This window comes from Chlorocebus sabaeus, chromosome 29 (assembly GCF_047675955.1).
Source record: "Chlorocebus sabaeus isolate Y175 chromosome 29, mChlSab1.0.hap1, whole genome shotgun sequence".
Classification (NCBI taxonomy): Eukaryota; Metazoa; Chordata; class Mammalia; order Primates; family Cercopithecidae; genus Chlorocebus; species Chlorocebus sabaeus.
In genome coordinates this window covers 17,158,563-17,177,297 of record NC_132932.1, presented here as the reverse complement: position 1 = coordinate 17,177,297, position 18,735 = coordinate 17,158,563, and the positions used below count along the sequence as shown (strand labels likewise).

Sequence of the window (18,735 nt, the reverse complement as noted above, 5' to 3'; positions counted from 1 at the left end):
GGAGGGAACGTGACTGCCACCCTGGAAAAAGGTCCGAGTTCCTGACCATCCCACACACGCCAGACTGTACCTCACCAAGGGGAGCAGGCCGCCCCTGAGTGAAGTCACTTCCAGGCCTCCTCCACCCTGGAATTCTGTGTGGAAAACCCCTAGCCTGCCTAGAGGCCACCAGGACTGCTGTGTGTGCCAAATCATTTGAACATATGTCCTCCCTCTTTTATCTTCTTTTATTGCATTTTTGCTAGGAGTAGGGGAATATTTTAACCCAGGCTCCTTGCCTGTTTTCACAGACTCTAAGTCGTAAAACTCTGTTACAAAGGAAATGATTGAGAAAACGAATTAGAGTCTTCGAAATACAACCTCACACAAAAATCACTGTCTTAAAGCTTCAAGGGCGGCTGGAAATATAACTACCCCCAGTTCTTCTTGTTCAAAGGAATTCCCCCTCCTTTATTCCTCATCCCCCACCTTGAGAACAGGGTGACATCTGAGGTCACTCAGGCTTAGGGAGTCTAAGGGGGGACCACAGTCATCTCAAGCAGCCCTTTCCTAGCCTTGGGTCCAGGACAGTTGAGGAGAGGCCCAGGCATTCTAACTACAGTTCAGCTGGCGGGAGATGTTTTCAGAAGGCTGTGTTCTCAGCTTGGGCCCGGGGGCCAAAGAGCTGCTCAGCAACAGCTTTGCCATCATACTTGGGCAGCGTGCCCCCAAAGTCAGAGGGCAGGATGTTCTCATCAATCTCCTGGTAGAAACCAGAGAGGTCCTCCCCGTGGACAAAGACCTGCAGGGAAGCAAGGGAGAGAGAGAGCTGAGCAGGAGAAGGTGCCCTAAGGATGAGGGTTGAGGAAGGAAAGGGGCAGGAGGACAAAGCCCCATCGTGTGCAATCTTTGCCTGGCGACACCCCTCTCCGCAGGTCTCCATATTGGGTGTCAGTGGGATCCACGTAGCTCAGGACCATGGTAGAGTGTGAGGAGGGCTCAGATGGGGCCCCACCCTCGGCCCTCTTGTCTCATTGTCTGGGCGGCCCACGTACTCACCCTCTCAAGCAGCTTGCTCTTCAAGAAGGGCTTGACCACATTGTAGGTCGTGGTGAAGTACCATGGCTGGTGGATGAAGTGGATGGCTTTGAACCGGGCTGGGAAGGAATCCTGCAGTGACAGAGAGACATCCCATTCCCCATGGCCCTGATGACCTCTGAGGCTCCCACCCATCCCTGCTGCCTCTCCTCATGGCATAGAACAGACTTGTCCAACATCACAGGGCTGCCCTGGAGAAGGGCCCACTGGAGGTCCTATTTCCAGGCCAGCAACTAGGGATCCCTGGCTTTACTGTGGCCCAGACTGCAGGGAGGAAGCCCCAAGATTCATACGACCCAACCCTCTCCCTGCTGATGCAAATAAAACCAGGAATTAGGTCAAGAAATGAAAGTAGCCTTTCTTGGCCTTTTGGTGAGTTTTTTCAAACCCACTTGCCTGCCGAAGGGGCTGCAAACTATTACAAACCACAGGAACCCTCTTATCATCCCTCATTGTCCATCAGCCCCTCCCACGACCTCCACCTCCCACCCCTCCTTTCCCAAATACGCAGAGCAGATCCAAGATGGCTCTCAGAAAGGACTCCTGACACGTCAACATATATAGGAGTGAATCATCAGAGGGCTGGTGATATCCCTATCTCGGGGTGAAGCCACATTCAAAGAGAGGCAGTGCGACATATGTGGACAGACAACATGGGATTACAGGTCAGAAGATGCAGGTTCACGTCTGGCCTCTGCCACTTGATTGCTGTGTGACCTTGAGATGTCACTTAAATCTCTGAGCCTTCGTTTCCAGGTTTGAAAAATGGAGCAGGGAAGGAAGGAAAGAATGCTCTCAAGGAGTCAGTGGAAAAATGAAAGTGAATACTTGGCAAACTGTCCATCAGTATGTAAGTGCTTCTGGTTGGGACTGTGACTGTCACTGCTCTTTATGGCATGAGGTGGTCCAAATTCTCAGGTCCCTGCAAGCACCATGAAAGGAGGCCCAGCCTCTCAGCCTCCCCAGCTGTGGGAGGCTCCTGGGGTATAGCGCTCTAAGCCTCACCTGGAGCATGTCCACCATCTTCCTGAGATCTGAAGTGCGGAGACTAGCAGCCTGCTGCATGGTAAAGCCCTTGAAGTTCTCAATGATGCAGAATCCATTAATTTGAGTTTCCTCATTCTCCAGCAGCTTCTCCAGGATGAAGCAATATGCCTGCAAGATCTTGGGCACAGAGAGAACGGGCTGTAAGACCTAACCCGCAACAACAATTAAGGCTTGAGGTCCTAAGGGGAGAGCTAATTGGTACATTCTTCATTCTTCATTGCTGCAGGCTTTGATCTCGGACATTCCACTTCTGCGAATGTATACCAAGAAAATAAGCTTGAATGTCACATCCATGGTTAGAGGCCAGAAGGTTTATCCCAGTACTCTTACAATAGTGTGAACATTGGAGACAACCTAAACGTCCAACAATGGGAACTGGTGAAATTATGGTACATTTATGCCATGGAATGCTCTGGAATAATTAAAAACAATATAGAAGACTAATAATACAGGAAAATGTGCATGATATATTATTGTAGAATATAATACCATTATTATAAGAAAAATGTGTGAGCTGGGCATGGTGGCTCACGTCTGTAATCCTAGCACTTTGGGAGGCTGAGGCGGGTGGATCATCTGAGGTCAAGAATTCAAGACCAGCCTGGCCAACATGGTGAAACCCTAAATTAGCTGAGTATGGTGGCAGGCACCTGTAATCCCAGCTACTTTGGGAGGCTGAGGCAGGAGAATCACTTGAACTTGGGAGGCAGAGGTTGCAGTGAGCCGAGATCACGCCACTGCACTCCAACCTGTGTCAAAACTGTTTCAAATATGGGTGCAGCACACCAACATGGCACAAGTATACATATGTAACAAACCTGCACGTTATGCACATGTACCCTACAACTTAAAGTACAATAATAATAAATAAATTTTAAAAAAAATAAAAAAAAAAAAAACTGTTTCAAAAAAAAGAAAAATGTGTGTGCATGTGTGTGTGTATGTGTGTGCATACACGTATAAAAGATTGAAAGGATGTCAATAGTAGAGCTCTCTGGGTAGTAGAATTGCAAATGATTTTAAATTTGTTTGTAATTTTTTTTTTGAGGTGGAGTCTTGCTGTGTTGCCCAGGCTGGAGTGCAGTGGTGCCATCCTGGCTCACTGCAACCTCCGCCTCATGGGTTCAAACGATTCCCCTGCCTCAGTCTCCTGAGTAGCTGGGATTACAAGTGCCTGTCACCACGCCCGGCTAATTTTTATATTTTTAGTAGAGGCAGGGTTTCACCATGTGGGCCAGGCTGGTCTCAAACTCCTAACCTCAGGTAATCCACCTGCCTCAGCCTCCCAAAGTGCTGGGATTACAGGCGTGAGCCACTGCGCCCAGCCAATTTTTTGTATTTTCTAAAATGAGTAGATATCACTTATGTAATAAGAAAAAATATATATTTAAGTCTCTTCCGTAATACACACAGATACGCAGGTGTGCGCTTCAGCTCTACAGCCTGTGTCTTATTTAATGGGAAAACACTACAGGCATCCTTACTAAGATCAGGAATTAGATAAGGATTTCACCATCTCTGCCACCATTTAATTCTATGTTGAACGTACTAACCAATGCAATCAATTTGTTTGGGGAAAAAAAAAAAAAATCAGGGGCATGAGAGGTGGAAAGGGAAAAGAAAAACTATCTCCTCTACTTACAGATAGTATTATAGTATACTTAGAAAACCCCAGAGAATCCATTATAAAACTAACATGAATTTTAAAAGAGTTCAGTAAAATAGGGGGATATACAATTAAAAAACAAAAACAATAACCTTCATATATACAAACAGTAACCAACTAGAAGATACAATGGAAGAAGGAGCCCCATTTTTAACAATGACAACAAAATTAATACCTAAGACAAATTTAATGAGAACTGTGCAGGACATTGTGAGGAAAAAATTTTAAAAACTTTTCATTTTTCAGAAACAGAGTCTCTCTCTGTCCCCCCAGCTGAAGTGCAATGGCACAATCATAGCTTATGAAGAAACTTTTAAAACACTCCTGAAAACTCGAACGTTGACTTGAATAAAACAGAAGGCATCTCACATTTGTAGATAGGACAACTGGCCAAGAATGTGACATTCTGAAAGAAGCCAGTTCTCCCCAAGCTTGTTATTTACGTTTAATATTATCCCCAAAAACATACTCCTAATATTTCTCCTAAAGCTAGACAAATTAATTCTAAATCATAGATCATAGGGGAAAATGAACATGTAGAAGTAGCTAGAAAAGCCCCCCAAAAAGCAGAGCAGTAAGGACAAAACTAGCCCTAACAGATCGAACATGCCACAAAATCCCTATCATCAAAACAGTATGATAATGGAGTATGAATAGATAAAGAGGCCAATGGAACAGAATAGAAAGTCCAGAAAGAGACCAAGTACATATGAAAATATAAAATATGATAAAGATGGCATTTCAAGTCATTGAAAAAAGATGGACTTTTTAATAAATTGTGTTGGCACAACTAGATAGCATTATCTAAAATTAGTTTGGGTTGGGTGCAGTGTCTCATGCCTGTAATCCCAGTACTTTGGGAGGCCGAGGTGGGCAGATCGCTTGAGCTCAGGAGTTCGAGACCAGCCTAGCCAACATGGTGAAACCACGTCTCTACTGAAAATACAAACATTAGCGGGGCATGGTGGCGTGCGCCTGTAATCCCAGCTGCTTGGAAGGCTGAGGCGTGAGAATCGCTTGAACCCAGGAGGCGGAGGTTGCAGTGAGCTAAGATCATGCCACTGCACTCCATTCTGGGTGACTACAGCGAGACTCCATCTCAAAAATAAATAAAATAAAATAAGTTTGTAGCAGGTTTTTTTTAAATTAAAGGCATATTTTGGCACATGCCAAAGCTCTCCCAAGACAAACCCTAATTCCCCAACTTGGGGCAGCCCCCTTAACGGCTCAGACAACCAAATCGTGTACATATATAAGCACAAAGAACTCGGGCTCCTAAATAGACTGGAACCTGTGCTTTCCAGAATCTCTTCCAGCCTATAGTCCACTAATCCTTGTTCTCTCTGTTGCTATCAGCTTTTAGCATTTGGCAGGGCAGCCCCCAGCTCGTGGCACAGAGCTGTTACCCCCACTTGGCACTTGGCTGGGATACCCAGGAAGAGCCGTGTATTATTGACCATCAAGCCCCACCTGCAAAGCTGCTGGGTTTTCCAGCTGCCCTGGCACATCCTAGGACTTCTCTCCCTGCCTGGAAAGGGCTTGGTAGCAGGTGGCTGCCCACCTTTCCCCCTCTACAGACCTTGCCTCCTGGGGAACCAGAAATGAGGGCTCAGTAGAGGCCAGGGTTGAGGGAGGGAACCCAATCCATGGGGTGGGAGCCAGGCAAGCCCCCACTAACCTCATCGAAGGTGATTTCTTGACTTTGCCAGTTCTCAATGTTGAAGAGCATGACCACTCGGCCATACTTGTCCCGACTAGAGAGGACACCAGGGTAGCCAGCTTCAATGGTACAGCGGACAGCCTCTGGGGACAGGCTGTCAAAGAGCTCAGGGTACTGCAGCCGGAAATTCACATAACCTGGAGGAAGGAGAGCAGAGGAAACCCCTCAGGGAGCCATCCCATCCCTACCCCATCCCACCTAGTGGGACTCAGAGACCTGGCCTCCTGCCTGGCTCTTCCACATATGTCCTATGTGTGACCAAGCTGGCTACTCAATCTATCTGAGCCCCATGTTGCCTCTCCAAAAAATGGGATCTCGATATTGGCCTATCTATTCTAGATAGTCCAGATAGTGGCCTATCTCACCAAATTGTTGTGGCAATCAAATGATTCAAGGTGTAAACATCATCATAAGCTTGTGCAAACATGAGGCGTAGTCCTAAATATGAGGATAAGCATTACTTGTTATTTTCTTCCCCATGGGGACAAGGCACAGGGCACAGGATAAGCTGAGTGGTGAGGTGTGCACAGGGCTGGGGAGAAGATCCCAAGGAGAATCCAAACCCCAAGCAGGACACAGAGCCCTTCCTGATTCCAGCATCTCCTCTACAGTCCACAAACTCCATCCTTACCCATCCTGAGCAGTTCCCCACATCTGTGGCCTGCACCACCAAACTTGAGCCCCTAGAGGAGCTGGGCACATCTGCCGAGAGACTGCCACATCCACTTACTGCTCTGGAACACTCCGGGCACCTCCCACCCCCTGGCCTTTGTCTTTGCTGTTCCCTCTGCCCCGGCTGCTCTTCCCCACAGATATCTCATTTCCTTTGGGTTTTTCTTCAAAAATTCCCTTTGCACTGGGACTTCCTTGGCCACTTTAGATAAAACTTCAACCCCTCAAGACTTTATATCCACCTCCTTAATTTCTTTCCTTATTCCTTACCATTATTTAACCCTATATAATTTTACTTTATTTATTGGATATATCGTTTCCACCATTAGAATATAAGTCCCACCAGGGCAGGGAACTCTTGTCTGTTTTGTCTCCACTGCATCCCTTGGCCTAAAACAGTTCTTGGCACAGCATGGCCCTGAATTACCATTTGGAGAAGGAAGAAGTAAGAAAAGGAAAATCATTAGCCTGCAGAGGGTCCCCTCAGACCCCATTTCCCTCCACCAGTGCCCAAGATTTGATTTCCTGAGGGATCCCCCCCCCTTTTTTTTTTTTTTGAGATGGAGTTTTGCTCTTGTTGCCCAGGCTGGAGTGCAAAGGCACGATCTCAGCTCACCGCAAGCTCCGCCTCCCAGATTCAAGTGATTCTCCTGCCTCAGCCTCCCAAGTAGCTGAGGTTACAGGCATGCACCACCACGCCTGGCTAGTTTTGTATTTTTAGTAGAGGTGGAGTTTCTCCATGTTGGTCAGGCTGGTCTCTAACTCCCGACCTCAGATGATCTGCCCGCCTCGGCCTCCCAAAGGGTTGGGATTACAGGTGTGAGCCACCGCACCCCGCCGATGATTTCTTGAGGCATCCTGTCTTCATCCAGCCAGCAGTGCCAGGGCAGTTCTGTCCCCGGGGCTCATTCCCAGGTCTGACACCATCTTCAGTTCCACTGCACATGGGGCTTAGGTAACTGCCTTTAGCGAGGCACTAACCACCTTCCTGCAGCATTCCAGAGCCAAAGCTTAGGTTCTCATGGTGGGGTTCTGGAGGGGAAACTCCTCCCCTCGTCAACCAAATGGGGTACCCAAATTTTACTCATTGAATCCCAAGACTGAGAGAGAGTTGGGAGGACTCTGACCTCTAGGAATCTGCTCCTGACACATTTCATTCATTCATTCATTCGTTCGTTGTCAGAGCTGACCCACTTTACAAGTAAGGATATGGAGGCTCAGAGAAACAGACTTGCCCACAGTATGGAAGCGGGCCTCTTCAGTGCCTAGGTGAGAGTGGATACCATCCTCATGGCCTCCCGTCCTCTCAGGGCCGTCCCTTCAGCGCGGGCCTCACCTCTGAGCAGCTCATAGGCACGGCCCACGTTGAACTTTCGCGCGCGGATGAAGCGCAGGAAGAAGCCACTGTCCTTCTCTTGCACCCTCTCCGCCACGGCCACGGCCAGCTCCTCCCCCGAGGCCGCCTGCGCCTGCACCATCTCCTGCAGCTCTCGCACTGCCTCCTCCCGGGTCTCCTCTCTCTCATTCAGCTCATCCTTGGCCTGGAACAGGGTGGGGTGTGCATGAAGTTAGACTCAGGTGCGGGTGAGGGGTAGGACACACAGGTGATGAGTCTCCTGCCAAAGCTGAGGGGGCCCAGAGGTCTGCAGCCGCAGCCCTTGCTCTTCTGCCCCAGGGGCAGCATCTGTACTGGCAACACCTGAGATTGTTGTGTGTGGAGAGAATTTGGTCAAACTGTTCATCCTGGATATTTGCAGAATATGGCCAACAGTCTAAATGTTTCTAAAAATGACTGCCTACACTCACTGAGCCTTTGCCTAGCAACCTAAGTCCCTTAAATGCATTGTGTTTTTCAGTCTGCCACAGACCATCATGGTTGGCGTTCTTATCCCCATCTCTCAGATGAGCAGACTGAGGCTCATAAAGGTGAGCTCAAGGTCACCCAGAGAGAAAGGAGTGGAGCTGGGACTCCTCTTTTCATCACTTCACTCTGCTGCCTCCCAGGCTCCATTCTGATTTTTTCAAAAACACAGCTCTCCAGCAGATGGCAGCTTGCCTCCTGCCCAGAGCCTCACATTCCTCCCCTCTGCTGGGTCAGGAGAACTCCTCCGTGCTCCTTGGACAGCATGAGGAGGGAAGGGAAAGGAGGGGGAGTAAAGTGTGAAGGAGCTAATAGCACCTTTCCCTTGAGATGCCCAAGGAAGCAGAGATGGAAGCTGGGAGCCCAGGCTCAGTTCAGCCACTTCTCATCCTCCCCAGCAGCCCTAAGACAGCTCTGTCAGCCTCCACAGAGCACAGTCTGGCCATCTCTGAGCTAGTCCACCAACCGTCTTTCACAGGTACAGAGGGCAAGACCCAGAGATGGAAAGCAATCTGCTCAAGGTCACACAGCAAGCTGAAAGTAGGTCTGGTTCTGGAACTCACGTCTCTTGCCTGTCTAGCAGGGGCAGCATTTGGATGCTTGCTCCCCGGGGCCATTTCCAAACCAATGCTCCTCATATTGAGTCTACTTTAGAGGGCCCTAGTTCCAAGGTTCTGGGCTGTAGTCTTGGGTTGGGCTGGCCTGGCTGGGTATCTGGTCAACCCAGTGGCTGCCATAGCCGTGACCACCAGGAAGGACCCTAGAACAGGCCAGTCTATCAGGTCCAGGATGATCTGGAGTGCCAGGGCTAGACCCTTTCACAGAACAGAGAATGCAGTCATGTTCCCCTCATGGTGCCTCCCTAGGCTGCTCCTCCCCGCACTGTCAGCCACCTCACCTTCTGCAAGGTGTGGCGGGGCAGCTGGCTGCACGGGCCAAAGACAGGTCCATGGTCCTTGGTTGTGAGCTGCTCCAGTTGGGCACGGAGCTCCTGTTCCTCTTCAGGTACCATGCGGAACGTGCCCACCTGGGCAAAGAAAGGAAAAACAGGAACAGCCAACCCCATCAGCCTGAGCCAGCCATGGGAATGGGCCTGTTCAGACATTTAATTTTTTTTCCCCAAGGTCATTGTTAAGCCTTCTCCTTTTGTGGGGGTCAGGACCCACACAGAGGTTATAGGAGTGTGTGCCTATATTCCTGGGCAGAGCAGAAGATAGAGAAGTGAGGAGGGAGGGAGAGGGAAGAGAGGGAAGGTGGGTGGAGGGGAGCCCTGGAGGACACGGTACTTACCCCTTCTGACATATTGCCTCTGGAAGACACAGAGTCCTTGGAAAAATAAGGGATCCGCTTTCTCTGTCCTGGCCTCTCCAGTCAGCCCCTTCCCTAGGATAGGAAGTCAGGGCTGCAGGGGTTAGAAAAACCATTTTGTTATTGTCTCAGAATAGTGGATCTCAAACTTTCAATTGCATCAGAATCACCCAAGGCATTTGTTAGAAATGCAGGTGTCTGGGCCCCAACTTCCATGATTCTGACTCTGAAGGTGCAGGCTGGGACCTAGGAACCTGCAATTTAAAACACTTCCTGGTGGCTCTGAAGGAGATGGCTCTTGGGCTACACTTTGGGAAACACTGTTTGGACAAGGCACAGACACAAATAGCTTAGTCCTCAGATGTCACAAGTTGGCCCTGCCAGGAAAAAAAAGTCTGGCTCTATTCTCAATGACACGATCACTGCAGGATAAGGCAATCTCTCCTCTCTCCTGTGGCCATCCTTCTCCAGCCCAAAGGGGTCCCTCAGAAACTTCACAGCCTAGTGGATGGCCCTTTCCCCAATGCATTCGTTCTCAAGATGGGTGATGACCAGTTACGTAAGTACGTAACCATGAAACTGGAAGTGTGTTCTGTGCTTTGTGATGCACTAAGTACTTTCAAATCCACTCTCTCAGACCCAGGGTCAGCATTATTATTCCCATTTTACATAGGAGGAAACAGAGGAGGGGAATAAGTGACTTGTCCAAGGTAACACAGCCAAAAAATAGCCAGGGATCAGGACTCAGACCCAAGTTGTGACTTCCTGTCAGCACCAAGAGGCAGCCTGCTGTGGTGCAAAAGTCGGACCTGGGTTCAAGTTCTTCTCTTCCACTTGCAGGCTGTGTGATTTAACCTCAGTCTTGGTTGTTCCCTGTAAGGTAGGATGGAAGGGTTATGAGATGTAGTTAAATAATGGACACATAAGTAATGCTTGGTTACCAGAACAGATCCCATTCATGGCCCACATGACAACCTGCTTCCCCAGTGGGTATTTTTGGAGACAGCTCTTCTGTTTCCAGGTTTTCTCTCCTGCCTAAATGTCCTGCCTAAGTGCCTTCAGGAACCTTTCACCATCCTGCTCCTACCTGTGACCAGGTTCCATGGTCAGTTCAATCAGCTAGTCACAATTGGTAAGTGACAGAGCTGGGACTTGAACCTATGCCTGCCTGACACCAAGTCTTTTTTTGACACCTAGAGCCAAGACATCTGCAGGCAAACTCCCTAGGAGAGCTGGCATCATAGAAACCTTAAAGGTTCGGGAGACCTGGGTTTGAATCAGGCTTTGTCAGTTACAACTCGTGTGACTCTAGCAAGTTATTTAACCTTTCTGGGTCTCAGTTTCCTCATCTGCAAACTGAGGATAATAACAGTACCTACCAAAAAGAACTGTCATGAAAACCATATAATTTCTGCAATGCTCCTGGCACAGTGTCCTGTTCCAAAACATAGTTCCCCTTCTCCTTCTTAGCTACATATTGATCATTACCCTAACTTGCACAAAGAGACTTGGAGGACCCCCAGAGAGTATCTGAGGGTCCCCCATTTCCTGCTCCTTCCACTCCACAGCCCCAGCAAGCACAGGGAAGTTCTGGGGGCCATAATCCACCCACAGGAACCAAATCTAAGCCATCTTTCTGGCTGGTAGATGTCCAGATAGGTGGGCACAGAGATAGACAGACTGAAATGCTGCTGTGCTATCAGTTGGGTTTTGCTGGAACAGGAATGGAAATGGAGAGGCTGACAGAACTGCCCTGGGGAGCCCAGACAAAAGGGACAGTGACTGGACACCCCCAGCCAGTTGTGCAGACCATCAGAACGAGATCCGAGATCTTAGGAATACAGGGTTCAAGTCCGTCCAGGAACTCTTTTCTAAATATGCCCAAGCTGTTAACTTTGAGTTTTAAAAATACTGATTTACAAGCTGTACACAATGAAAAAATGCCTATCTCTCGCACCATGCCAATGCTGTTCCCTGCCATCTCAGGTTGCCAATGAAAATACAGAATGCCCAGTTAAATGTGAACTTTTTGTTGTTGTTGTTTGTTTGTTTGTTTGTTTTTCTGAGATAGAGTTTCGCTCTTGTTGCCCAGGCTGGAATGCAATGGTGCGATCTCAGCTCACTGCAACCTCTGCCTCCCAGGTTCAAGCGATTCTCCTGCCTTAGCCTCCTGAGTAGCTGGAACTACAGGTGCCTGCCACCATGCCTAGCTAATTTTTTGTATTTTTAGTAGAGACAGGGTTTCTCCATGTTGGCCAGGCTGGTCTTGAACTCCTGATCTCAGGTGTTCTGCCTGCCTTGGCCTCCCAAAGTGCTGGGATTACAGGCCTGAGCCACTGCACCTGGCCTACATGTGAACTTTTTTAATACTAAAAATGTATTTGCTGTTCATCTGAAATTCACATTTAACTGGGTGTCCCGTATTTTTATTTGCTAAATCTGCCATCAAATTGGTCTGGCTCAACCTGAAGAATGGCCAGGTGGTTTCAGTTTTACAGGCAGCTTGGGATGTGGTCTCCCTACTCCCCTGAGTCCTCACCCCAGTCCTGGGCTCCCTGGCCCAGGCAGGCCCCAGGTATTGACTTACCTGCCAGGTCGGCAGCTCCTCCTTGGGGCCACCTGGTACCTGAATGTCCTGGAGCTCTAGAGGTTGCCTCTGCTGGAGGCGTGGTCCAGTCAGCAGGTTGGGATTAGTGTGTCATGAGGAACTTCTCACCGCCCACAGTTTCCGTTAAATCGGGCTCACAGGAGGCCCAGAGTGGGGCAAAGGAAGACCCGGAGAGAGATGGGAGAGGGGAGAGGCCTGGGCCTGGCTGGAGGCGCATCAAAGCCCTCTTTTGTGTGCTGCTGCTCTGGAGTTCCTGCTCAGCCATGTGGAAGCCCGGTCGTGGGGCTGGGATCTGGGCCAGTCCCATTCCCTCTTTTCCCTGCCCTCTTTCTCCTCAAGATCCCAGGGTGGGGTTGCTGAGAGAGCAACCAGGGTAACAAGAGGTGAAGGGAAATTGTACATGTGATTACATCTACAGTGGAAGCTCCAGCAAATCCAGGCCTATTGCCCACCCCTCTCCCAGTCAGCAGGACCTGGCATAGTAGTTTTCACCTCTGCAGTGAGTGGGATCAGTTGGGAAATGTGGCTGGTTAAGGCCAAGCAGGGAGAGGACAAGACAGGCTGAGCCTCCTTCTGGGCAGTGTGGTGCAGCGAATGGCATGCCTCGGAACCAGACTGCCCACTTATAAAGCCTCGCTGGAGCATCTTCTGGCCATAAGACGTGACTTCAGAACTCAGTGGCTCAGTCTCCTCCTCTAAGAAGTGGAGAAAACTAGAGGACCAGGCTCATGACTTTAGTGTGGATGAAATGGCAGTAAAGTGCTTATTTCAGGGGTTTAGCTGCCTGACACTTAATAAGTCCTCTGGAAATGTCAATTACTCCGAATACAGAATCAATAGGCACCTAACTGGAGGGAACGTATTATTCAACCCTTTATACAGGAAGAAACCCCTCTGCAGCCTCTCAACGGGTACCTGCCCAGTCTCTGTTTCGTTATTCCACTGGATGAGGAGGAGGTGATTCCTGTAGAACATTTTCCGTCTAGGATTCCAAGGGCAGGAAGCTCCCTGTTTCTACTACTGAGGACTCTCCTTGTTTAAAAACTCATTGTTGGTTTCAGCCCCAAGCAGCTTCTTGTAATGACCACCCTTGGTCCTAATTTTGCCTCCTAGAGGTGCCCAGGACAAGGTCAAGCTTCCCTGCACAGGTCACTCTCCAGAATCCAACCCCAGAAGTGCTTTTTTATTTTCCCTGGACATAGTTCTTGCTTTTCCACCCATTCCTACTTTGACAGGTTTGGGATTTCTTCACACCTCCCCATTTCCTGCCGAGCCATTCCTCCAGAGCAGGCTACAACGCCTGGTGCTTAGATCTTGGGGTACACTTCAGTCACCTTGAGCTCTTTGTTTCCAACAGCTCTTTCCCTGGGCTCCTACTCTCTGGCTGCTCTCTGGGTCTTGGGCTGTTTCTGTCCCAAGTGCTCTGTGGAGCTGGGGATCCTTCATTTATGTCATTCTGCTTCCTGGTGGTCTAGTCCTGTGCTGTCTTATACAGTAGCCACTAGCCACATGTAGCTTTTCATCATTTGCAATGGGGTAATGCTAGAGATTGGGTCTCACTATAAAAAAAATTTTTTTAATGGGGTAATACGACCCAAGAACTAAATTTTTGGTGGGGGCTGGCAGGGGACAGAGTCTCACTACGTCGCCCAGGCTGGAGTGCAGTGGTGCGATCTCAGCTTATTGCAACCTCTGCCTCCCAGGTACAAGTGATTCTTGTGCCTCAGCCTCCCAAGGAGCTGGGATTACAGGCACGCACCACCACGTCCGGCTAATTTTTGTATTTTTAGTAGAGATGGGGTTTCACATGTTGGCCAGGCTGGTCTCAAACTCCTGAGTTCAAGTGATCACACCGACTTGACCTCCCAAAGTGCTGGGATTACAGGCGTGAGTCATTGTGCCCAGTCTCACATTTTTAAATTTATTTGATTTTAATTAACTTAAATGTAAATTTAAAAACTAATACTGGATTCAGTTTTTTGAAAACTTGTAAGTAGGTTTAGAACAACTTAGATGTGTGATCCTATTTTTTTCAACTGTAAATTTTGTGATGAAGTATTTCTCATAAGAATTTAGAGGCCGGGCGCGGTGGCTCAAGCCTGTAATCCCAGCACTTTGGGAGGCCGAGACGGGCGGATCACGAGGTCAGGAGATCGAGACCATCGTGGCTAACACGGTGAAACCCCGTCTCTACTAAAAAATACAAAAAACTAGCTGAGCGAGGTGGCGGGCGCCTGTAGTCCCAGCTACTCGGGAGGCTGAGGCAGGAGAATGGCGTGAACCCGGGAGGTGGAGCTTGCAGTGAGCCGAGATCCGGCCACTGCACTCCAGCCTGGGCTATAGAACAAGACTCCATCTCAAAAAAAAAAAAAAAAAAAAAAAAGAATTTAGAGTCCCAAGTGAGATGTGCTATAAAGTACCTAAAGACTTAGTACAAACAAAATAATGTAAAATATCTCATTAACAGTTTTTATAAGGCTTAATGTTCTGAAATTATCATGATCATGTTTGTGATATATTGGGTTAAAAATATATTAGAGTTTGTAATCCCAGCACTTTGGGAGGCCAAGGCGGGAGGATCACTTGAGGTCAGGAGTTTGAGACCAGCCTGGCCAACATGGTGAAACCTAGTCCCTGCAAAAAAAGCAAAAATTAGCTGGGCATAGTGGTAGGCACCTGTAATCCCATCTATTCAGGAGGCTGAGGTAGGAGGATCGCTTGAACCTCGGAGGTGAAGGTTGCAGTGAGCTGAGATCACACAACTATACTCCAGCCTAGGTGATGGAGTGAGACTCCCTCTGAAAAAAAAAAAAAAAAAAAAAAAAAAAAAAAAAAGATACCCATACACACACAGGAGCTAATTTTGCCTGTTTCTTTTTTTGAGACTGGGTTTTGTTCTCTCACCCTGGCTAGAGTGCAGTGGCATGATTATGGCTCACTGTAACCTCGATCTCCCTAGCTCAAGCCATCTTCCTACCTCAACCTCCTAAGTAGCTGAAACCACAGGAGTGCACCACTACATTCAACTAAATTTTTTTTTTTTTTTTTTTTTTTTTTGAGACAGAATCTCACTCTGTCACCCAGGCAGGAGTGCAGTGGCGCAATCTCAGCTCACTGCAACCTCTGCCTCCCGGGTTCAAGCAATTCTTCTGTCTCAGTCTCCTGAGTAGCTGGGATTATAGGTGCCCACCACCACACCCAGCTATTTTTTTTGTATTTTTAGTAGAGATAGGGTTTCACCATGTTGGCTGGGCTGGTTTTGAACTCCTGACCTCAGGTGATCCACCTGCCTCAGCCTCCCAAAGTGTTGGGATTACAGACAGGAGCCACCATGCCCGGCCATTTTGTTTGTTTATTTGTTTGTTTTTTGTAAAGACAAGGTCTTACTCCGTTGCCCAGGCTGTCTCAAACTTCTGGACTCAAGTGATCATCCCACCTTGGCCTCCCAAATTACTGGGATTACAGATGTGAGCCACCGCGCCTAGTCCTGTTTCTTTTTTTTAGGGGTAGGCTCTCTCTGTCGCCCAGCCTGGAGTACACTGGTATGATCATAGGACACTGCAGCCTCCAACTCCCAACTCCTCAACTCAGGCAATTCTCCTGCCTCAGCCCCTTGAGTAGCTAGGACTATAAGCAAACGCTAACCTGCCCAACTAATTGTTTTTTTTTTTTTTTTTTTTTTTTGAGATGGAGTCTTGCTCTGTCGCCCAGGCTGGTGTGCAGTGATGTGATCTCAGCTCACTGCAGCCTCCAAGTCCTGGGTTCAAGCAATTCTCCTGCCTCAGCCTCTCAAGTAGCTGGGACTACAGGTGGGCACCACCATGCCTGGCTAATTTTTGTATATATTTTTAGTAGAGACAGGGTTATACCATGTTGGCCAGGCTGGTCTCGAACTCCTGACCTCAAGTGAGCCGCCTGTCTCAGCCTCCCAAAGTGCTGGGATTACAGGCATGAGCCACCACGCCAGGCCTCAACTAATTTTTAAAATTATTTTTTGTAGAAATGGGGTCTCACTATATTGCCCAACTCAAACTCTTGGTCTCAAGCCATCCTCCTACCTTGGCTTCCCAAAGTGTTGGGATTACAGGCCTGAGCCAAGGCACCTGGACCACCTGTTTGTTTTTACTTTTTTTGATGTGATATTAGAAAATTTAGAATAACATCTATTTCTCATGGAGTGTGCTGGTCTAAACCTTGCTACTGCTCAGTGTGGTCTAGAAACCAGCAGCACTGGCATTACCTGGGAGCCTGTGGGAAATGGAGAGTCTCAGGCCCTTCCCCAGAGAGGCCAAGTCAGAGCCTGGATTGGATTAGGGCCCACCCTAATGACCTCATTTTAACTTAATTACTTAAAATTACTTATTTTTTAGCCAGAATGGTTGCACAGCTCTGTAGTCTCAGCTAATGGGGAGGGTGAGGAAGGAGGATTTCTTGACTCCAGGAATTCAAGGCTGTAGTAAGCTATGATTGTACCTGTGAACAGCCACTACACTCCAGCCTGGGCAACACAGTGAGACCCCGACCCCAAAAAAATTTAAATAAAAAATAAATAATTTTAACGGAGTTCACCAGGTATAACAATTCCTATGCATATAAAAGTTTGAAAAGCACTGCCCTAGAGAATGTCTGCCCTTCTGCTGTTCCTGGCTGTGCCCAACACAGTGGCTTGCCTGACCTGTCACTTCCACTAGCTGGGAGGTTTGGTGGGGAGTCAGACCGATGACTGCCCTCACCCACCATCCTCTTCCTCTCTGGGACAGGCAAGTGGAGGCTGGGATGTGAGTGAAGGCAGAGAGGGAGGGTGTCCTGTCCTGATTCTAGGTCTGGCCCTGCCCAGTACGAGCCACTGACCCTCTTAGGCCTCAGTTGTTTCACTTGTAAGATGCCACATGGGCCAAACTGCATCCGTCCACTCCCCACCCACCCAGTCCATATGTGGAAGCCATAACCCCCAGGGCTTCCAAATGTGACTGTTATTTACAGATTGTGCTTTTAAAGAGGCAATTAAGTTAAAATGAGGTCATTAGTGTGAGCCCTAATTCAATATGGTTGGTATCCTTATAAGAAGAGGAAATTTGGACACAGAAAGTTACAGTGGGAAGACCATGGGAAGACACAGAGAGAGAACGCCACCTACAAAGAAAGGAGAAAGGTCGCAGAGGAAACTGATTCTGCCAACTCCTTGATCTCAGACTTTCAGCTTCTAAAACTGTGAGAAAATGAATTTCTGTTGTTTAAGCCACTAGGTCTATGGTACTTTGTGATGGCAGCCATAGCAAACGAATACAGATGGGATGATGGTTTTTTCCCCAGGTACTTCACAGAGTGCAAGTCTCCTTGGAGATTATGAGAATGAGAGCCCAGGCCGCCCCGTGGGAAGGAACCATGAGGCTCTGTCAATGCTGGGTGATAGACTCCGTCACAAAGAACATTCCTGTGCACCAGGAACACTTTTGAGTTAATGGCCCAGCCCTGATAGGAGTGGGCTGCACAGAGCTTTTTGGGATACTAGCAGGCTATGAGGTCATTCTGGGGGAGCAGAGCTTTCGGCAGCATTATCTTCTGCTCACAGCCCTTCTAGTGCCTCTAATCTTCCCTCCTCACTTCCCAATCAGTTTAACTCATTGGCCCAGACACCTGTGCTGGCAACACTGGCAGACAACCGTGGGCTCCCTGGCCTGCCGCCCTCTGCCTGGCTGAAGGCAGGGATGGCTCACATTTGTGGTGCCCCCTTTCTGTACCATGGCCTGTGCCCTACCAGTCTTATCTCAGCCAATCCTTCCAGATGTGAGACAGTATAATCCCCTTTTTCACAGACTAGGATACTGAGAGTCCAGGAGGTGAGGGGTCTTCCCAAAGCCACATAGCTGGTTAGAAATAGAGTCTTAGCCATTCTAAAGCTCTCTCAGCACTCAACACACAAGGTTACCCCTCCTCAAGAAGCGAGATCAACACAGGAGTGTCTGCCCAGGGACTTCACCCCTGCCCCCTGGCTCCTGGGGAAAGTGACATCACCTGACCCTCCCTGGGAGCAGTTTCAGTGGGCAAGAGTTTGGTCAATGCAATCCCTACTTTGGCCAGTAATAATTATCCTGGGATAGGGAGGACCTTATGGAATCCTAGGCCTTAACCTTTCCTTTGAGAAGTGGGAAAACCCAAGTCCAGGAACATTCTGCATTTTCCTTAAAATTAAACAGTGGTAATGAGAGCGAGCAAGCAGTCTCTGACCCCTGAGGCTGGCAGCCTCTTCATGTTCTAAAAAGTTCCCTCCCTCTAGGAGTCACCGCTCATTCCACAGAGGCCTGCCCGTGTCAGGGGAAGAGTGGGAGGTGCTGGGAATGAGCAAGGAGGAGCTGAACAATACAGTCTATCAGGATGCTTTTTCTGAGAGGATTTCAGAATTAAGGTGATTCCACGGTCTGAGGAAAAATAAGCTTGCAAACACACACAAGTAATAAGAAAGTGAAGATGGATCCATGGCTAATGTGAGGGATGGATAGATGGATAGATGTGATGAAGCAAGTAGAATAAAATATTTATGATAGAATCTAAGTACTGGGTTTCTGGGATGTTAAATGTAAAAATCAAGAAGGCTTCTTCTTCTTCTTCTCCTTCTCCTTCTCCTTCTCCTTCTCCTTCTCCTTCTTCTTCTTCTTCTTCTTCTGAGACAGAGTCTTGCTCTTTCATCCAGGCTGGAGTGCAGTGGTGTGATCTTGGCTCACTGCAACCTCTGCCTCCCGGGTTCAAGCGATTCTCCTGCCTCAGCCTCCCAAGTA

The 18,735-nt window shown here is 48.4% G+C and overlaps 1 protein-coding gene across 2 annotated transcripts; it reads right to left on the bottom strand.

Moving 5' to 3' along the window:
• Positions 1-211: 211 nt before the first annotated feature.
• On the bottom strand, positions 212-12,309 carry RLBP1 (retinaldehyde binding protein 1). 2 transcript variants are annotated; one of them, XM_007990345.3, is made up of 9 exons: positions 11,939-12,309; positions 10,102-10,224; positions 9,334-9,445; positions 8,942-9,070; positions 7,519-7,723; positions 5,469-5,647; positions 2,083-2,241; positions 1,039-1,149; positions 212-781 (listed from the first exon to the last, which is right to left on the bottom strand). In XM_007990345.3, the coding sequence occupies exons 3-9, from the start codon at positions 9,343-9,345 to the stop codon at positions 623-625; spliced, it is 954 nt and encodes a 317-aa protein (XP_007988536.1). In that variant the 5' UTR covers positions 9,346-9,445; positions 10,102-10,224; positions 11,939-12,309; the 3' UTR covers positions 212-622. The 2 variants fall into 2 exon arrangements, with proteins under 2 accessions (XP_007988536.1, XP_007988538.1); XM_007990347.3 differs by having other exon boundaries at positions 10,161-10,224.
• Between the last annotated feature and the right edge of the window lie 6,426 nt (positions 12,310-18,735).